Source organism: Lethenteron reissneri, chromosome 33 (genome assembly GCF_015708825.2).
Source record: "Lethenteron reissneri isolate LAM-NWPU_2019-01 chromosome 33, ASM1570882v1, whole genome shotgun sequence".
NCBI classification, from domain to species: domain Eukaryota; kingdom Metazoa; phylum Chordata; class Hyperoartia; order Petromyzontiformes; family Petromyzontidae; genus Lethenteron; species Lethenteron reissneri.
Genome location: NC_083811.1, coordinates 1,882,271 through 1,902,986, shown reverse-complemented (window position 1 = coordinate 1,902,986; position 20,716 = coordinate 1,882,271). Strand labels below are relative to the sequence as shown.

General features: G+C 44.3%; 1 protein-coding gene across 1 annotated transcript in view; it reads right to left on the bottom strand.

Moving 5' to 3' along the window:
- FBXO47 (F-box protein 47) overlaps nt 1–20,603 on the bottom strand; it is a 31,864-nt gene extending 11,261 nt beyond the window's left edge. Inside the window, exons 1-10 of the mRNA XM_061564764.1 lie at nt 20,580–20,603; nt 18,696–18,876; nt 17,656–17,733; nt 16,433–16,509; nt 15,587–15,664; nt 14,646–14,754; nt 11,448–11,624; nt 10,830–10,979; nt 9,066–9,208; nt 8,394–8,550 (exon numbers count right to left, since the gene is read on the bottom strand). Coding sequence (XP_061420748.1) covers nt 8,394–8,550; nt 9,066–9,208; nt 10,830–10,979; nt 11,448–11,624; nt 14,646–14,754; nt 15,587–15,664; nt 16,433–16,509; nt 17,656–17,733; nt 18,696–18,876; nt 20,580–20,603 — 1,174 coding nt within the window. The remainder of the gene's footprint in view (nt 1–8,393; nt 8,551–9,065; nt 9,209–10,829; nt 10,980–11,447; nt 11,625–14,645; nt 14,755–15,586; nt 15,665–16,432; nt 16,510–17,655; nt 17,734–18,695; nt 18,877–20,579) is intronic.
- Between the last annotated feature and the right edge of the window lie 113 nt (nt 20,604–20,716).

Genomic DNA, 20,716 nt, shown 5'->3' with positions numbered 1-20,716 from the left:
CTTCTACGTGACTTTACCGAAAGAACCAAGAAATAAAACATTAAAAAAATATAATATTTATTGTTTTATTTTTATTATTTTATTACTTCCCTTCTACGTGACTTTACCGAAAGAACCAAGAAGATCTTTAATGGTCTCGCGATGCAACAATCCATATAGCTCCTGCACACAAGCTGATTAAGTCGCTCCGTCTCCACAGTGGCTCGCCTCAGCAGTGACACTCCGACGTTCACCTCGACCACCATTTGCCACCGTGTAAAACAGGCGGCTTTTCCAGTCTAATTTTTAGCCACTAAGTTAACAACAACAACAACTCTAAGCCTGTTGCCAGCGAAAAATCACTCACCAATTGCTCCAAGTTTTATCCAAGGTGTTCATCGCTAGAGAAACGTATTGTCTCAGTTCACTCATCATCATCAGCAGCAGCTACGTTCTGTCCACTGCTGGATAAAGGCCTGCCAAGCCGCCACTGTGTCTCGTGGTCCTGCAATGCAACATTTAATCGAGCTCCTGCACTAGAGCTGAACTCACCGTTTCTTTTAACAAATTAGTTGGTGATGCTGCTGCGTTGGCAGTGGTGCACAATGAACAAAACAACTCAACACATTTGTCAATAACACTGCCTTAAAATAAAATAAAAAATCACGGGTGACTTGTCGGGCAATAGCCCATCCTCATAACAACTTTTACTGTTTCTTTTCCCGGTTGATGTCCTCTCAGGCAAGTTCCCTTCATTGGTTGCCACTCCACCACGATTCTCGACCACCGACGATGCGTCCTGCCAACGCCCACTTGCTTCTCTGAACAGTGTATACGATGTCTCAATTCTGCGTATATGTTGTCCATGTCTCCCGTCTTCCTGTCTCTCACTGTCATTTCATACTTACACCTCTGCATGTTTTTTTCTGCGCAATCTTTCAAGTTTTGTTCTTTCACTTTTTGTTCAGCGAATCATCAACGACTAAAATAAACGACAAGTAAGCTTACGACATTTATTATCCACTTGTCACGGTAAATTTTTGGTAGTACGAATGCATTTTTTACGAGAGGCTATTTCATCATGTTATGTTTAGCAGGCGACACTTTGCTGATGAGACTCAGGAAGTCAAAGCTAGCACACTATTTGCCTGCTTAAACAAATACTGCTGGAAAGCCCATATACTGATTGACTAGAATATATTTTCTTCAATTTAATTTCTACTTGATGAAACAGACCATTAATGTATACGTGGCCGAGTGGTCTGTTAATCTATTAAGTTTAAAACGGCCTTTTTGTGTACGCTACACTATTCTCATTTTAATTAAAATCTCTTCATATGACGTTCGCACAAGAGGCACAGCAACCATAAATTATTGTGAGCGGGGGAAAAATAATCGTGCTTTCGGATGTGGAATAAATTACCCTTAAAAGCCGGCAACGCGCTCAATGACCCGTTCCAACTGCGACCCGAAAATGTTATATAAATCGGCGACTTTACACGGGTTCGGAGTTCATTTAGACATTTACAACTCGCGATGGGTTGAACGTGAGGTTACTCCAGCGATAATAACAGCGGAATCTTCCATTATTAATGAACCGTAAAGGCACGTGAAGCGAAACGGCCTCACGACAAACCCCGTTTTACGCTTTCTGTACGCCTATAAGCAAGGCGCATGTATATTTTAAACAAATTAATTATTCATTGCATAAGGAAAAGCTGTGGTTGTTTTAACCAGACGATGACATCTTTAGCCTCCGTTGTACCGCGGCGGCCTGTTCATACGTTCTCCGCAGTGCTCCACTTTACATTCTCGCACATATATCAACGCGAAGCGGAAAGGCAAAGGCACTCCTAATGTACAAAGCCTCATTGTGGCCTCGCTGTTCACAGTCTAAATTGCATGGGGCCTGCCTGTGTATAGAGCCTTTTAAACTCATAAATAAAGGCCCTAATTTACCATTTGTGTTTTGTTGTTGTTTTTTTGTTGTTGTTACACTCCTTCACAGTCCCAGCCGGCCGCCCTAGGATTTGTTGTGAGCCACCACCCCCCACCCCTCTTTTATTTAAGATTAAGGGCAGCTGCCACCACTACCAAGGGCTGCATGAGAGTGGTCCTTGGCAGGAGCTGGGCTGAGTGGCCATGCCTCACCAGACCCTGCCAGCCGCAAACAGAGGCCACCACTGTGAGGCTGGGGCGAAGGGCCGGACGGAACCAGCTAACTTTGGCAGCGAACGGCCCCGCAAGTCGACTTGCCGTCCCCGGGTTTTGAAAAGGAAAGCACAGAAAATTTGTTACTGTTTTGACCTTCTGTTTTACAATATGTTTCAAGTGCCTTTTTGTTTCATCAACGATGTTGTTTATATACATTTTTTTCAGCTGTGCTGTAAGATATCTTGGCTAGTTCGGCGCGTTACCATGGCGTGATGTCCCCGTGTCTGCCTCGTGCATTCGCGAGTAACGTTGCGGTGGCAGATATTCACATATTTTGTTTGCCGAAACAAATGAAGGCCCCTTTCACGTGTTGTCGTAGGTTCCTTCATCGTCTGATTATTTTTTTTAGCAAAAATAACAATGAGACAGACATGTCTTGACAAAAACAGCCGAAACAAAATGCCTTCACGATTTGCTAATTTTTTGGTCAACCAGAAAAATAGGAAGAGTTCTTTTTTAGTAATTGGATAAAAAATATCTACATATCCAGGTGCTCCAAATTTGCATGATTATGGCGTACCATCACAAATTTTCTTCCTTATTTAGGCCAGGTCCCCACCTCCCTATGGTTCTGTGCCTAGGTCTACTCCAGTCTATCAGTGACTGGGAAAATATTCAGTGAGAAATAGAGCTCTGGGAATATATTAAGAGCAAAAGTCACGCACTATTAAAAACTAAATCTGGCCCATAACACCTGTCCCTCCGTATACCTGCTTAGCAAACGCCTAGCCTAGCAAACGTCTAGCCTAGCAAACTAACATGGAATCTGATGTTGAGAGATATACAGCAGCAGTGGCAGCGGCAAAAATAGCCGACTGTTTATGGTGTTAACTCTTTGGAGCGCCCATACAAATGTCAAACAGGTCATAAACATAGGTGGAACGGAAAGTCCACTGCCCATCACCCCTCTACAATCTCTCCAGACTGATTTTAAAGTCCCTTTGGCTCATTGAACGAAGCTTTTACTGTGAAGAAAAGTAAATGGGGTTGGGCAGGACACGACGTGAGAAATAGATGATGGTCGCTACGTAAGACTAACGACGGAGTAGCAACCCGTAGGAGGGAACGGGAACGTGCCCCCAATGAAATCGGCTCGTGTGCGGGTACTGGATGGATTATCAGAGTTATGTTCTTTTGTTTGTATTATGACTGCAGGTATTGCGGTCTATGCAAACATGACTCCTTGTAAAAAGGTGTCAGTTTTGTTGCCAGATAGAAGGGTAAAGAACCAATTATCATATTTTTACTGGCAAATGAGGTTCCCATAGTGTAGATGCTTGCCCCGAGCTCTCATACTCTGATGGTGCATTGTCCTTGAGTTGTGCGCCTTTTGGCGTCATCTGGTCCAACCCATATGAGACTAGGCTCGAAGGAAAGCTGTCTCGGGTGTGGACCAATCAACTTCAAGGACAGTGCACATTATCAGAGTTATGTTCTTTTGTTTGTATTATGACTGCAGGTATTGCGGTCTATGCAAACATGACTCCTTGTAAAAAGGTGTCAGTTTTGTTGCCAGATAGAAGGGTAAAGAACCAATTATCACTGGATGGATTGTTAGATTACAGGACTGTGAGAGATGGTGGCAGCTTGGAGAGGGCTTCATCCAACAGTGGTTTCATCATAGCTGAGTATGATGATGAACGAAGCTTCGAACTCGGCCCGGGACACACCGCACTCTCTAATAACATTTTAAGTGGGTTCAGGGACAACTAAAATATTCATGCAGACTTGTTGAATTTTTACGTGTTTAAAACTCCAGCAATCCGCATGGAATTTTCAGGCAGTTTCAATTAATTTGAGTGTCAACGTCCAGCGATGCAATGATTAATATTGATGCGTAACCTCACAATGCATGTATCAAATCACGTGTGCAAGAGTATGTTTTTAGATGAGTGTATGTTCCAATTTGGATTCATGGCGCTTCTGTATGCATAGCGTTCAAGTGATTCCCTGGCAGCCACTATTTTCTTTTTAAAAGAATAGATGTTTTTTTTTATGGAATCGTGATCATTCATCCTTGCTGTGGTGGGCTATGATATGAGGGTAATTCATCTGAAACATTGCAGTTTAAGTTCAGATAAATATTTTTTGAGCACCTTACGTGTGCAGCTACAAGATAAGAGCTGTTTATTTTTGAGTTTGTGTCCTCATTTAAGGGTGCGTGCGATCACTTAGCATTGTTGTGAACCCTCGCTAACCAACGTAAACAAAATTCCACAGCCTTAGACCGGCATCATTAACTGAAAAGCTCTGAGCGCAGCGAGAAAAACGTGTGAAAAAAAGTAAAACGGGAGCAAAAGAGACAATGAAGTGTAGGGGAAAAGAAAAGACGCAAAAAAAATCTTCAGATGCGACTCATCAGAGATATGAGACGCATTCATTAAAAGGAAAATCGCTGTGCGGGCTGACAGTTCAATTATTAATCAAGTGCCTCAGGCTTAATTTGACATGATATTAATTAAGCGGCATTGGTAACTGCCTTTCCTGTCCCGTTCCCACATTACAGCTCATCATTAACTGCCCATTAGCCGTTCTCTGCCCCCCCCACCGCCAACTCCCCACCAACCCCTGCCCAGACAAAGGAGGGGAGGCGGGCGGTGATGAAGACACAGGCGGGCAGTGGGAGTGCGCGCCTCCTACCACACCATGACAGTCGGCCAGGAAATCATCCATTAGGTCCCGCCAAGCCCCGTAATTTATATATTGCTTATACGTGGATCGCGCGGAGCAACGGTGACAAGGTAATTTATGGCGGGAGCTCAGGTTCCCATGCGAGAGCGCCGGGGTTTTTTTTTTGCTGCCTTCCGCTCCGACGGGCACAGCCGGTCCGATAATGACGGCGGCAAGCACTGCTCGGCTGTGCGCTCGTTCGCTCGCTGAAGCACTCAGTCAGTCATTTAGGGAGCCACTCACTCGCGCAATCACTCAGTCATATGCTGAGCCACACACTCACACACTGGACGAATCGCTCAGTCGTTTAGTTGAGCCGTGCACTCGCTAACTCATCCACGCATCTACTGAGCCATTCGGTCATTCAGAGGACCACTCATTTATTCAACTACTCATTCGCCCAGAAACTCACTCGCTGAAGCCCGACGCTATTTAATTTGACGTGTGGTTTTGAAAGTGGAAAAACATTCGTACATGGTGTAAAGTGTGATACTTTGTACCATACCTATTAAAGTCACGTATGTCAGTGTGTATGGAATGGTGGCACAACAGTTAGTGCGCTATGCTCCGAACCGGGACACCCGAGGTCACGGCCAATACCAGTGATGATTATCTGAACCCCTCCTGGGCCTCCCTTAGGTCGAATCAGCCTCAAATGAGTACCTGGTGCAGTGCGTAAACATCGCGACTGGGGAAACAAAGGCGGCCGGGCGTGGTGCCGGCCACCCATCCCCTCATCTACCGTGCCAGCCTTCATAGGTACTACTCGCATACAGCACTTGCCCCAACAGTCTGTTAAGTCTATAGCGGGGGATATTTGTTTTGTGGGTTTGTGCGTGAGGCTGTGTGTATGCACTGGTCTGTATGTTTGTGTGTAGCTGTGTATGTGAGTTTTTATGTATCTATGCAAGTATGTGTATGAGTGTGTATGTGTGAAAATGTACATATGCAGTAGTGATGGCTAAACCAAACCCCTCATGTGCCATACGGTCTTAATAGGGTAGAGCTGTAGTGTAGAGGTCAGCGCACTTTGTTTGCCTGCGTATATCTGTATATATGTCTGTGTATCTGTGCAAGTGTGCCGTGTTAGCCTTCATAGGTGGTCGCAAACAGCACTTGCCCCATAGTCTGTATGGCTATAAGGGGATCTTTATCTTTATCCCTCCACCTGTCCATCTGTTTATTTTATCATTCTCACGTTGTCTGTGGATCCTTGTTATATTGGCCACCTACTCTATCCCATCCACCTGTGAACATAGATAAGGGCACTTTCATCATCAATCCTTTGCACTTCGCGTTTGCTGACCTGGCCTCCATAAGGCAGACTTCAAAGGCGGCAGAATATAGCCTTACAATAAAGCCGGGACGCATAGCCCGATACGACAGGGGCTGTGTGGGGAGAGGTGGCTGCTACTTTATGTGAACCGGCACTTAAATCGTTCACAGCCTTTAAGTCCTCCATCGACACAATAACAGATTAGGGCTTCGATCGACAAGGCAGGCATTAAAGATTACAGCTCCCTACACCCACTCCGTTCACACACTCCCTTCGTCTGTCCATGTCTTTACCATCGTCTTAGTCTTTGTCATCGCGATCATGATCATTATCATAATTGTCTTCGTCACGTTCTTAAGCGTCATTGAATCAACATCATCGAACGATCATCATTAGTTGTCATGAATCATCCTCAATCCGTCTCTACTTTATGATCATTACTAACATCACGCTCTCTATCCTGCTCATTATGGAATAAATTCGTCATCATCATCAAAGTTTATCAATGTCGTTCACTCATCATCATCCAACCTGAATTAACATTCTTATCACCATATAACTTAATCTTTATTGTCATTCCTTACATCGCCACCAATTACTCCATCATTATTGCTCGATCATCATCATCCTTCACAGTGCCACCTCACCACCCCACTGCCCACACTAAACCCTCCACCAATCCTCTGCCCCCCCCTCACTCTATATCCCCCCACAAAGCAAGTCTTTTGTCCTGACCCGCACTGCGCCCCCACACGTCTCCCCGCTGCTCTAGAGGGTGTACATCTGGACGGATTAGTGCTTCTGTCGTTCACACAATGCGTCGGGAGCGGTACGGCTTGGCACGCAGGAGTGTATGATGTAATAGGCATTGGGCGCTTTAGAGGGGGGGTGCCGGTGGTGGCAGGAGGGGAGTATTTTGGGGATGGTTGGATGGTGGGGTGGGGGGGTTCCTAAATTAAAATGTCCTCATTGCGAGGTGAAATGCACATTTCTTCCAAGCAACCCTCCCGGGACTCTACCGACGCGTTGCCGCACGGAAAGGCGGTGGGAATGGGTGGCAAAAAAAATTCAACACGCGCGCACATACACACATACACGCGCACGTACGCATGGACGCAACAGCACTGCGAGAATTAGACGTGCTGTCTTTTCCTGTCCCAGGCACTGAGTAAATAAAGCAAATTAATGCATGAATCAAATTACGCGCGATTAACATTCACTCGGCTAAATCAGAATCGGATTATGTATAATGACGCTAATACGGTACATGTTTAAAATCGTGTATATGTGAACAGAAATAATACGGAATTATCTCGCAGAAATTGTTTTTTTTATTGCACAATGAGGAACATGAAAGGGTTAAGGGTTATTGCAGCGTGCGGCTTGGAGTTTTGAGTGAAGTGTTGCCCCCCTCCCCCCAACTCCCCCCCTCCACCACCACTCAACCCTTCATCCCATCTCCCCTCCCCCGCACCAACTACCCCAACCCCTCCCCTCCCCTGCCCCCCCAGAGGAGAGGGATGTTGTCTAACACAAGAGCTTAAGCACACTCAGCACCCTGACCCCCAGGCTTACTTGCAGACGTCGCCTATTAATAGCTGGGCCAATAATAATGGCTTTGTAATAATAATCATCACCAAATCCTGCCCCTGGCTCCCACACGGCTCCCGCCCCCATTCACCTTGTTGAGCGGATTATAATTTCACAAGATAAGGGGGTCAGGGGAAAACAGGGGTGAACATAAATATTAATAATAAGTAATGGTAATAATAACGTTCAGACATATGTCAGTCTGCTTTTATGTGTTCATTGACGTTATCTGACCATATTTCACCGCGTTCGTCATTGTGGGTAGGTGAAGTGGGTGGGCCCAGGGCCGGTGAAGGTATCACTCGCCTCTGATGTTCGCCGTGGCCAGGAATCAAACTCAGGTTCGCTAGTTTCATGGCGCAGTGAGCTAACCATTGTGCAACCGCTTCACAATGCCACCTGCAAAGCTTCATTGAGTCTGACGACTCTTTTTCAGGAGGGTCCTGCATCATGATGTTAGCCTCAATTCCCTTGAAAATAACGACTGCTTTGCTTCATATGGGAGGAAACCAGAGCACCCAGAGAAAACTCACCATGCACACGAAAGAATAACAGGTGATGATGAATGATGACGATAACGATGACAATAACAATATAATAACAACAACAATGATGATGAATCTGCATGCAAGTGACAATGTGCGTATGAGGTGATGAGTCTGACCCGTGAGCGAGTGGATGAGCTGCACGATGACCTCCTTGTAGATGCGAACGATGCTGTGCAGCAGCTGCTGCACGTCTGACTGGTTGTCAATGGTGCAGCAGATTTTCTTCACGGTGTTCGCCAGCCAGGCCATCTTGTAGCCGTCCTTCTCACATACCTGCGCCACACACACCAGCAGGGACTGGCTCGCCCTCACATATATTGGAAGTTGCATCATCATTCATTGATCAATTCACTGCTAAATGAAGGTCTTTCCAAGCCGTCGCCGTTTACAACAAACTTGCCAATTAAAATCCCTCGAGGGCATGTACATGAACTGATTTCACCACCTCATCCCTGCACTGCAAAATCTCTCATCCATGCTCCTTCATTTACCTGCGACTCTGCAGTTAGTCTCGACCAGCGGCCATCATCCCTTCTAACTACATGTCCTGCCCAAGCTCACTTTTTTTAGCAGTCAATATTTCAATATAACTTGCGTATGTTCTCTAATCATACATACAGGGGCCACTGTTGTCTCTGTGTAATTCCAAGGATGCATCCCACCATGCCCCTTTGCACACTCTTCAGCTTTTTCTCCATTTATTTTGAATGAACGAGCTAAAGCCCGGTTACCTACCTACCCGTGTGCCCACCTGCCCGCCCACGCCCGGTGGCCTCCGCGCGACTCACGACTGACATGAAGACGACGAGGTTGGCGAGCTGTGGGAAGTGTCGGTTCACGGCTCTGCTGCTCAGCATCATGGTGCAGACCCTCTCCCCGCACAGAATGAGGAATCGGGCAAAATTCTCCGCGTTCCATTTGTTTGGTAACACTGCATAGGCGTGGGAGAGAGGGTGGGTGGGGGAATACCGGTGGCTAGAGACTGCTGGCGACGTCGGCTGAAGTCGTTTTCGATGACGTCAATGACCGTCGCCTTGCGTGACCTCTACGTTCAAACGAACTCCCGACCTCGACCAGCCACTCAGGCAACGTCAGGACTGCTCTTCGTCATAAAAGTGGTTGGCGTCGGCTTAAGTCCAAGGCCTACTATCATCTAATTTTCTTACTCGGTCATTTGCCCCTGACCCAGCCGAAGATACATGGGCAGTATGGCTGTACAGCCGAATTTGTAGTACCGCAAGTACAATAATCAATGGCAGGTTGTGGCTAATAAAAACAACAAGGAAACAGTCAAGGGTTTGTTCATGACCAAAAAAAATATATGATTTTGATCCAGCAGCAAGTAGAATCAATGAAGGCCTTAAATGTTATTTAAAATTAAATAGGTCATGTCTATTTTATATCCATCCTAAATGGATTGTGGTACACATTGCACGATGGATTCAGCTATCTTTTATACGATTGGAAAATTTTGAAACTGCGGTCATCAATCTCACACCGAGGACCACAGAGAAATACTACCGGCTGCTTCGATTATTTTCCATCAGCATTTCAAATATTCACCAGGCTACTGAAAAAGCCATCCACTGGCTCACTCACCGACCTTGACATTAACATATATCAATTCAACACCATACAAAATATGATTGTGGTACAGCACATAGGCTGTTGCCCCAGCTGCACAGATTTCTGAGTGTTATCCAATATGTATGTCGTTTTCTCGGGGTACTCAGGTTTCCTCCCAAGTAAAAAAACACACAGGACTTTAATGGAATTGACCAAACATCCCAAAACAAGGACCCTCCTGAAGAAGAGACTTGACGCTCAGTGTGGCTTTGGTGTACAAATAAAGCACGAGCACAAAAAACACCGTCGCCACCGTCACAGACCCATCGCACGGAACACTTAGCGGAGCCGCACGTCCCAACATCGCTATCCATAATCCGTGCTCCTAATCCCTACCCCTAACCCTTAACCCTTAACCCCAGAGTAAACCACTAGCCCTGACTCCTACTAATCCCCACGCCAGTGAGCCAGCCAGCGCGTGACCCACGACCCCACCGCCAATCCTCGTCGTCGACCTGCACCACCCAGCGGGGGGCAAATGGGGAAGTTGCCCCCTGCCAACATTTTCAGATAGCCTTTGTATATACTTGACCATATACGAAATATTCATGTGTCTATAATGAGAAATACATAATTAATGTCTGTTGATGTATATTTACATTTAGATACGTTAAATATTACACGATGAAAACCTTAATTTAGACACGATATGTTTTGTTTCCTGAAGTAGTTTTCCCATTTGTGCTGTACGTCTCTGGGATGTTTTTGGATTGTACCGCGTGTCATTTCGCACGCTTTCCGACATTTCACCACACGTGTAGGGAGCTTTTCCAGTTTCTCAAGCTCCTGAAGAAGCTCCGAGCACGTGGAACAAAACATCGGACGTCCGGCCATACAACACGCGGTGCAAAACGAAGACATCGGAGAGTGATTAGCCCCCCACCCCTACGAGACATTCGGCAGGGTGTGTCAAGTGCCGCCGATACCGGAAATCTCTCCGATGATGCTCATGACGTCAGAATCGTTCCAGTTGGTAGCGTTGGAGGCCCCCAGGTTTCGAACGACGGAGCCGAGGTCGCGCAGAGAAGTGTCGCGCGCGGGATTCTTCACCAGCGTACGCTCCCACAGCACACGACCTGCATCGCATTAAAGTGGGCGCGTGTGTTTGTGTGGGCGTGTGTGTGTGCGCATGTGAACATGCGTGCATTATATGCGTACGAGTGTGTGTGTGCGCAGCAACAACGAGTGCAGTGGGTGCTGTGGTATCACAAAAGATGAAACAATTTCTTTCTTTTTTTCCCACAATTATATTCCAATTATGTGATCAGGGTGCACCGGTGCAGTGGTTAGTGCACTGCACTGTCACGACTGACACGGTGTGGGCAGGCTTTCTACCAGTCGTGGATTGACAAAGAGGCTGCAATTCGGAAGTGTGCTATTGGTATGATATCATGAGAAAATAAATGTCTATTTTGAGCTCTGCAGCCAGCAGTGCATCACCCTGTGTTCGGGACCAATACAAAACGATATGGTAATCATGATCCCGGATCGTGATAATTTATTGAACCGCTGGGCGTGGACTGAATTGTGATCCGAGTACATACCTTCGTGTTCGCAGTAGGGCCCGTATATCACGAAGAGCAGACGCGCCTGGCTGACTAGTGGCCAAGGCTTCAGGATCTGGCCCAGCCAGAAGAGACGCTCGGAGTGAAACAGGCACGGGTCCAGCAGCACCCGCCGGCATACGCACTTCACCTCCATCTCAAGCTGCTTTGCTTTCCCTGCGTACAAAACAAACCAAAGTCGGGGGAGATGCGTTTTCAGAATCTTTTGTTCTGAATTATAATCTTTATTCACTGGAATAATCCGATGAGCTATGAAGCTGTTTTTCACAGATGTCCAGGAGGGGCTGGTCAGCAACTTACAATAAATAAAACACATTTATCGGAGCCGGGTTTCCCAAAACTGCAGTTCCCATAGCCCACAATGGTACAGATTTCTACGCTTGCCAATGTAATCCATTAAAGATTATGCTTACCGTCTTCACCAACTTGGCCTCGACTACCTTTCCCCTCTCATCTCGCTCTACTCCCCTCCAGAATTCTCCTACCACCCTCCTCTCATTTCACGCCTCCCTTCCAAATACGCCAATCTCTCCCCTCCCATCTCACCCACTCTTTCTGGTGCAGACGCTGCACTTTGTGAGAAAAGGCATTAATGGGTAATTTTCGTACTCAGTACAGTGATGGCCCAAATAATTCCATCTCTATGGGATGACAATGATATTAATAATGTTGTCATTTATTCGTGTAAAATTTTCAGGAGTTTCTTGCATTGGGATGTTTGGCCAATTCCTTCTAGAGGTGTATTTGCCAGCAAGAAGAAACTGGAGTACCCAGAATAAACCCACGAAATGACGAGACACAACTCAAAGATCGTAGAGGTTTTAAGAACCTATTTACTGCACTGGCATTTCCTGTACAGCCAGCTCACAACCCAATAGATTTGTCAATTTTGCTCATCTCTACGTAATCCACCAAACCCTCGCCTCAGAAGCGTGAGCTTACAGGCGTGCACCCCATCATAGTCAGCTAATAACTTACATTTATAAGGCGCAATTCCTCCAAGGATCTCAGTGCGCTGGATAAGGTCCCCATCCCTCATAATATCCCACAATACAATAGTCTATCTAGAATATGCATAGGGGCTGATGTAATTGCTACATCTCCTTTGTAGATGTCCTCTCGAACACATTCTATTAATTGGCTGCCGCTCCATCATTATGCTTAACCATTTGGCCGTTGTCCCTTCTAGCTTCAAGTTCGAGAAGGTTTGATTTACCCGACAGTCTGTGCGTTCTACATCGTGCACCACAGCAGCCGACAAAAAATTAGGCTTTTGTATACCGTCATCGGGACAGCACTCGTCAATTTCCTAGGCCAGGTTTGGCCAAATGATGTAGATGTAGGCCAGATGTAAACTGCCATCTCCACCTGGCAGTCCCAACGTGGAAAACCCATCACAGATCACTTCACACGCTCGCTCTTCCGCGTCTCAAAATTGGCCCCGGTTTTCCCGGGGGACTATAAATTTTGGCAGACAAGTCACTCTGCCACAAGAATGCTGCTGCTGAGAGATAGGCCGGCCCTCAACGCTGATTGTTTTTCTCTTTAGTCAGCAGCCAAGCTTTAGTTAACCGAGCCCATTGGGAGCACCGGGTGTTGATTATAATAATTGGGAATAAAGGAAATGTCGCCAGTAAACAAAGAAGATGCACAGGGAGTGGCAGCTTAATGCAAGAGACTTCGTGTCTTTCGGTCACAGCAATGTCACGTTGGTCAAAGTGCCAACAACTTTTGTTCCATTTCCCACGTCTCCATGAAGAGGTCACTGGACTGACACAGCATTGATTATCACACGAGACCTGCTGTTTAAAATTCACTTCATACGCTTACACGTACTTGTGCGGGTATGTATTTAATGTAATATGCAAATTTCCATATGGCAAGCTAAATTGTTTATGATGTCTAGAGCATATAAATATAAAATCATACGTGGAATTTTTCCCCCTGCTTAAAATGTATTATTTTTACATGTGTATTAATGGCAAAGCTGTAAACATCTTGACATCTGATGTGGTTCTAAAATGCTTAATATACTTCAACACTTCCTGCAGATTAACAGACAAGCCTTTTACATCTTCACACCTCTACTCCTACCAGATGTTGTCAAAACTGCAATGTCATTAAATTAGGCAATCACTCTGCGTGTCGAGACAGATAGTAATTGCTTTGGCACTAATTAAAATTCCTCTTTGCATTATGTGTTACATTTGTGAGCCGACAGGCTGTGAAATAAGCTCAATATCTTCAGGCATATTAACCTTTCTTTGTGCGCCTCTGCGCACGGGTCGGGCATACATATATAGTATTTGTAATCACGATTTTGTCTCCTTTTAGATAAACACCGCATGCTAATGAATTATAGACGTCCAAAATGCTTTCTCGCATTTAGCGCTTATCGATGCATTGCAAGTTTCTTTTATTGATTTATGATATAGTGGAGTGATTTAGGAACTCTACGTGAGCTTTTGCATGTTTAACATTCGACCAGTGGCATAGTTATACATTGTACAGGCAGAGCAAATGCACTTGGAACCATGAATCAGTATGAGAATCAGAATCTTTATTTAGACTGGAGGAATCCGATAAGCTATGAATGTCTTTTCACAAATGTCCAGTACAAAAAAGATAAATAATAAAAGGCAAGCAAGTCACTAAAATAAATAGATGCATATACGGTCAAGTTCTTCATTTACAATTATATATACTTACATTTAAAATGAAAATTTGTTCATCAGTAAAACGTCTTGAGGTGTCATAAATATTAAAATGTAATCAGTAAAGGTGCAGCCTTGCAATTGCTTGTTCATGCGACTGCTGGCAGAAGGATCACTACAAGGAGCTCTCGAGCCCCTTTGGAAGGTATTTGGCCAACTCTTTAACGTTGGCCAGACGTCTTGGAAGAGGCGAGAGGACCCACACTTTACCCCACCACACGCGATATGCCGATCAACTAACTGTGGTGCACCCATTTATACTGTCCGCTGGGTGGGTAAAACCAATCGAACCGGTGACCTCTGGATTACAAATCCAGTGTGCTAACTGTGGCCTATTATCCGGTATCTTATTTTATATGTATAGCATACCTTAGCTGAACATCTTTTCACCAATACAACTTTCTGAGATATCTCACGATATAAAAACAAAATGCTTTCTATATCGAAAATGATCTCCGCTCACCTGGTTGAAAGCTTAATATTGCTTTCATCTTGTAGTCTAGATGCATCCTGTCGCTGACGTATTTGAATACTCTGTGACACTCCATCTCCTCCCAGCCAGCTATCAAGGTCTGCAAAATTACACGCACGCGTTCACAGGCACTGAATCCCACCTGCCTCGTTATTATCAGCTTCAGGTCGACTATTTGTAGTCAGGTAGGGAATTAAAAATAACTGTTCATTCTTGTGAGGCACTCGGAGAGAAATATTCATTGTTACAAATATCTACAGTTCAGTCACGCGCTGTTAAACCTCTGACCAAATCATCTGGGATATGCCAAATCCCATCCTCTCTCGGAAGCTAAGCAGGTTTTGTGCCTGCATAGTGTGTTAGTAGATGGGTGATCACCATACATAACAGGTGTGATAGGCCGTGGGACTACATGGTGGGTAATGCAGGACAGTAAAGCAAATTCTGTTGTGCTGTAAGTCTATGCTCTCCCCACCACCAATCCGCTGTGACCGGCAGGGTGAAATTTGGTAAATTAACCTCCACGACCCGAACGATGTGGGGAAGCCCTCATCCAGAGATGCATGTGATGTGCCATAAATAGATGCATGTGACATGCCAGAACAATTCTGGACTATTTCTGGTCGGAATTAAGCACTGGCAATACACAAACAGATTCAAGGCAAAGATCCCCCGTGTATTTTTCTTCATTTTGGAGGGTAACAAACGCCCCACACATTCACAAGAATGGCACTCAAAAGTGTACTACGCGTGCAGATTAACAATTCCTCTTGCTGTACTGCCATATCCTGGCCACTTGTAATAGCGGGCTGACAAAGGGTTGTACATGTCTAAAATATTTTTGTCCGTGCCAAAATGGCAATGTCAAAGGACGCGATTGAAAATAAGCGTAATGTTAAAAAAAAATCAGTGTTTAACATGTATTCCATTACCTGCAGGAGTTTCCCGAAACGAACAAATCCCGAGCATGTCAAGGAATTTGCACATTCACCATATTTAAAGCAACGAATCTGAAGACACAAGCAAACACCGTTACATCACATTGAAGTAAAGACGTATATTAACGAATTAGTGCATACCAAAAAGTGGTCCATGTTCAGCTGACTTTGGTCACTGGTGATAGTTCAATCGACAAATGGTCAATGATTAAATAAAATACTAATGGTTTCGTGGTACTTCGATGGCAGTGGTGCACATTAAAAAAACTCAACGCGTCCGTCAATAACACTGTCCGAATGAGGGAAGAGATATATATAATCGGCAACGTTTAGAGAAATGGTCCTTCTTTTTAGCAATAATGAAAAAGAATGATAACTGTGTAAATATTGTAACAGTTACTCTGTATCTTCTAACACCATAAAACAAGTTGATAGGATTTCCTGCAAAATTGAGTACCAATGCACTGCTTGTCTCCCGTTGACAGCTCTAAGGCAGTGGTAGAAATTCCACATTTCTATGGTGGGGGTGAGGCTATCCATAGGTCAACCACTGTTGACAAAGTGACACTCATTTTATCAGCTCTGGAGAGATGATTGGCTAAGTCAAGCTCCAACCAGGATTTTAACTCACAATCTTCTGATTTTGAGCCGATCGCTCTACTGCTCAGCCACCTGGCCAGATCTGTAACACTATGGGGTACACTTACATTAATACATGACAGAGTCCTATGTTTAGTGTTAACATTTCCTTAACATAGGTCGCGATTAAAATTCATGTAGCCACAATTTTCCCTTACAGTCTTCCACGATTATTTATACCTGCTTGGGTGAATTTTGTACCATGCAAGTGAAATTGTGCAGGATCTTGAGCCTCTCCTTTGTCGGCTTTAAGAGCGTTGCACGCTTCAGCAGCATTCCTGCGCCACAGATGGTAGAATCACACGAGACACTTGGCGATTTGCCCCCTCCAAAGTGATTTCATAAAACGTCATGATACAGGGTCACACAAGGATGAAAGAATATATATTTTATCTTGTTTTTAGCTTCTCGTTTGTATCGTTTCTCGTTTTGACCTAATTACCCGGAATGGGACCAGTCTCCTCAGATCTCGTAAGCAAAGTAGTTGGATGGGAGTCCACCTGGGAATGCCAATGTGATGCAGGCTTGGGTTGCAAAGTGGCCAGAAGATGGTTGGTACATGAATATACTGCTGAATCTATATTGTGCGAAGCATTCTGTGTTACCGTCTCATATGCTTGATAGTTTTTTCTCCTGTTACTCTCGTTTCCTCCCACAAGAAGCCAAAACACTCATGAATGGAATTGCCCAAACATACCAATGCAGGACTCTCCTGAAAAAGAGTCTTGAGACTCATTTTTGCTTTTATGCATGTATGTACATAATTATATTTTTGTTATACACATTTGCATCAGTTGGTTTATAAATAAAAATGTGTATTTTATCTAAGCATTGTGGGAGATAAGACGTTCAGGGCTTACCAAAGATTTGTTCTGAAATTAGAAGATCTACTCTCTGTAGTAATTTTCAGAATAGCACATGTCATATACAACGACACCTTCCATAAACCCACTTTCGGTTGCAGCCCAATGATCAGTGACTGAGTGCTGCCACTCACAGGATGGAGTGTGAATGGGTTCCTAGGTAGTTAATAATTCAAGTGAGTAACACTTAGTTTATATGTTTTAATCACCTACATTAAATTAAGATAAACTGATAGCAAGTGAAATAAACTGGTAACGGAAAATGGCTGAAAGTGACAACAGGAGAAATAAATAATCATGAAACATCACACGCATATTTTCCCAGCCATTCGTAATCAACGTGTGGTCTTTTGGGTTAAGCTGTGTGTTGAGAATTGATTCTACTGAGGGCATCCCCAAGAGTTGTGCGTGGCATTAGTTTGAGGGCAGAATAAACGCTCAACAACGTGGCATAACCCAGAAGAAAACACTTGCAATAATGTAATAACAAAATAGACATACATCATCCTTGGCAAAGCTCACCCAACGTCCTGTCGTGATCAAATACTTTTACTGAGCTACTTGGCTCAGTCCCCAAGTGGAACATGTCGAAGAGTAGCCTGTTGCACGTGGACGGTATGACCATGTATTCCAGGATCTCTTGGCACATGTCGCGAGACACCAAACACAGCAAGCTCAGTTGTGTTGCTGCATAGAGGCAAATATAGGGAAACTAATTACGGGGGCTTACATTTGCAACATTTTACATGCACAGTGAAGCTCTTGTTATTCGATTTCATGTGGGGACTGCAAAGGAGGTACCCGGTAATCCACATTTATAAGCACAAATGACTCCTTTTATCTGTGGACTATGAGGTGAACCACTGTTGGTCTGCACTCCTTCAGCAAAAGGATGGCAAAACTACACGAACTCTCTCATTCGTGTTTAGCTCCTGGACCTTTTGCCATTTGCGAGAGTGCAAATCCTTATATCCACATGGGAATATTTGGATAAACACAAATAAAATAATGAATTCTTCTGAGTCACCTCTGTTATCCATATACATGCTTGGATAATATGACTGTAGTTTAACAAGTAGGCATTCACGACCAATATCATCAATATAATAACTGTATTATGGAGATGAATGTAGCCATCAATTCAAAGCGACTTTACCAATGAGATGAAGCTGCCACGACACGACACATTTACAGCCCTTAGTGAATCCATTGCTGGATGAGGGCCTCCCCATGCCGTGTTGGCCATGAGGGTTATTTGACCTTACTTTACGACACTGGTCAGTGTGGGTCAATGACGACAGAGGTCACAGACACGAGAACATAGAATCACAGTACAACAAAGTATTGTACTGCACTGCTTCGCATGTAGCCTCGCAGCAGTCTACGACGCCTGGTTTTAAAGATAGTGGCCACCCATCCAAGAACTATCCAGGCTTAAAAACCTGCTTAGCTTGCGGGTGCATTCCACGTGGTTTGGTCATAGGCAAGGCTTGGACATTTTTTAATGCTTTTGGAAGATCAGTTCAAGGTGACCCTTACCTGCAGATAATAGGAAGAAATTTGATCGTGCGGTGACAAATGAAGAGGATATCACAGTTTACCTTCTAGGTAGCTGAAGACTTTGTGCAGCATTTCTGTGGGTAGAATGCACAGGGTACCAATGGGGCCGAATTGTGGGCCAAGATTAGCTTCAGCCAGGGCATTTCTCTTTTCCTGCAACCGGCTACTGCTCCGGCTCTTTCTGCAGTCTCCGTTCAGCGCACAGCTCACCTTGTTCACCGCCTGTTGAAAAGCGTAGCACACGAAAACAGAAACACATCGGCGTCTTGTAAGTTTTTACACCATTGGAACCTCATTTGCCAGTAGAAAAATATGATAATTGTTTTTTTACCCTTTTATCTGGCAACAAAACTGACACCTTTTTTACAAGGAGTCATGTTTGCATAGACCACAATACCTGCAGTCGTAATGCAAACAAAAAACATAACTCTGATAATGTATGCACTGTCCTTGAAGTTGATTGGTCCACACCCGAGACAGCTTTCCTTAGAGCCTAGTCTCACATGGTGTTGGACCAGATGACGCCAAAAGGCGCACAACTCAAAGACAATGTACCATCAGAGTATGAGAGCTCGGGGTAAGCATTTACACCATTGGAACCTTATTTGCCAGTAGAAAAATATGATAATTGTTTTTTTAGCCTTTTATCTGGCAATAAAACTGACACATTTTTTACAAGGAGTCATGTTTGCATATCATGTCTTGGTAAGTTATTGACATCATCGGCAGCAAATTGTCGTCAATCCACTGCCGCGTGCCACTATCATCACTCGCGAGCCCGCGTTGCGACAACCTATGTTGCTCCTGCACATGAACTGAAATCATAACTCCATCTCCGTGATGGTCACCCCCATTGTCAGCTCAGATGCCTCATGGCAAGGCCTGTATGTATACGAAAAGGAGTGAAATTGGTCTGTCACGTTTTCTCCTTTGACTGCCATTCTGTTGCCAGTCTCATCCATCGGTTGACTTCCCTTCTTGGCAACGTGTCCTGCCCAATTCCACTGATTCTCCTTGAACAGTAAATATCTCTGATCAATGTGTTCTCATTTCTGACTCTCAGTGTCGTTCAAAGTATCTCTGCATATCCCTTTGCACGCTTTTAAGCGCCTTTAAAATGCTCTGTATTAGTTTCAACTTTCTGTTCAGTCATGCTCACTCGATACAAACGACCAAGACAAACAATTGTTGAATTGCAAATAATCTTTGCTCACAATAGGAACGGCTTAGTTGGCAAAATTTACCTCAATTATGCAACATATTGAAATAGGGGGAAACAAAGGTCAAAAGGTCATCACGGTCATGCCAGATCCAGCAAATGTGACGTACGGTGCGAAAGGAAGTTCAACATACGGTATAATTGTTCCTGCCAAGTGGTATTTAATAGAGTACAACAATTAATACAATAATGCCCTCATAGATGAGGGAAGGTGAGGGAAAGGGAGCACTGACAAAATCTATAACTTATACTTCAGTATTATTGTCATAAAATGCAGCCGCTTTTTGTGTTATTTAGGATAACGGGATGGAAAAACAATCTTTGAGATAATTTACTAAAATTGCGATAAAGTTTTACTGTTTACTGTGGCTAAGAATGCAATTAAATCACTGCTTCATTATTCATTCGTCACCCTGAACGGTGAAACTTTGTTTTTTTATCTCATAAAGACCGGAGCTAATAATAACTTAAAACGCAACAACAAAAAACCTCAAATTCATCTAATTTCAAACTATTTTGCAACGTTCAGGAAAATAGCATCAGCTAGTTCTACTGCATTCACAGTACCGCAATGTGTTACATGTGCATAATTTCCCTTAAGATATTGTACACAGCTGTGCTGAAGTGATGCAGTTAACGTAGGTTGTAAATGTCAGGAAAAGATGACATTTTAAAGAAAATGTAATTAAATGAATGACTGAGTTACGTTTGTCCGCTTGACGCCCTCCATCGCTTTAAATGCCCGCGCGTCACCGCGAAATTTGGCGGGAAACGCGAACCCAGAGCCCCCCCCCCACCACCCAGACCACATTATTATGATAATGTTCTAATATGGGTTTTTAT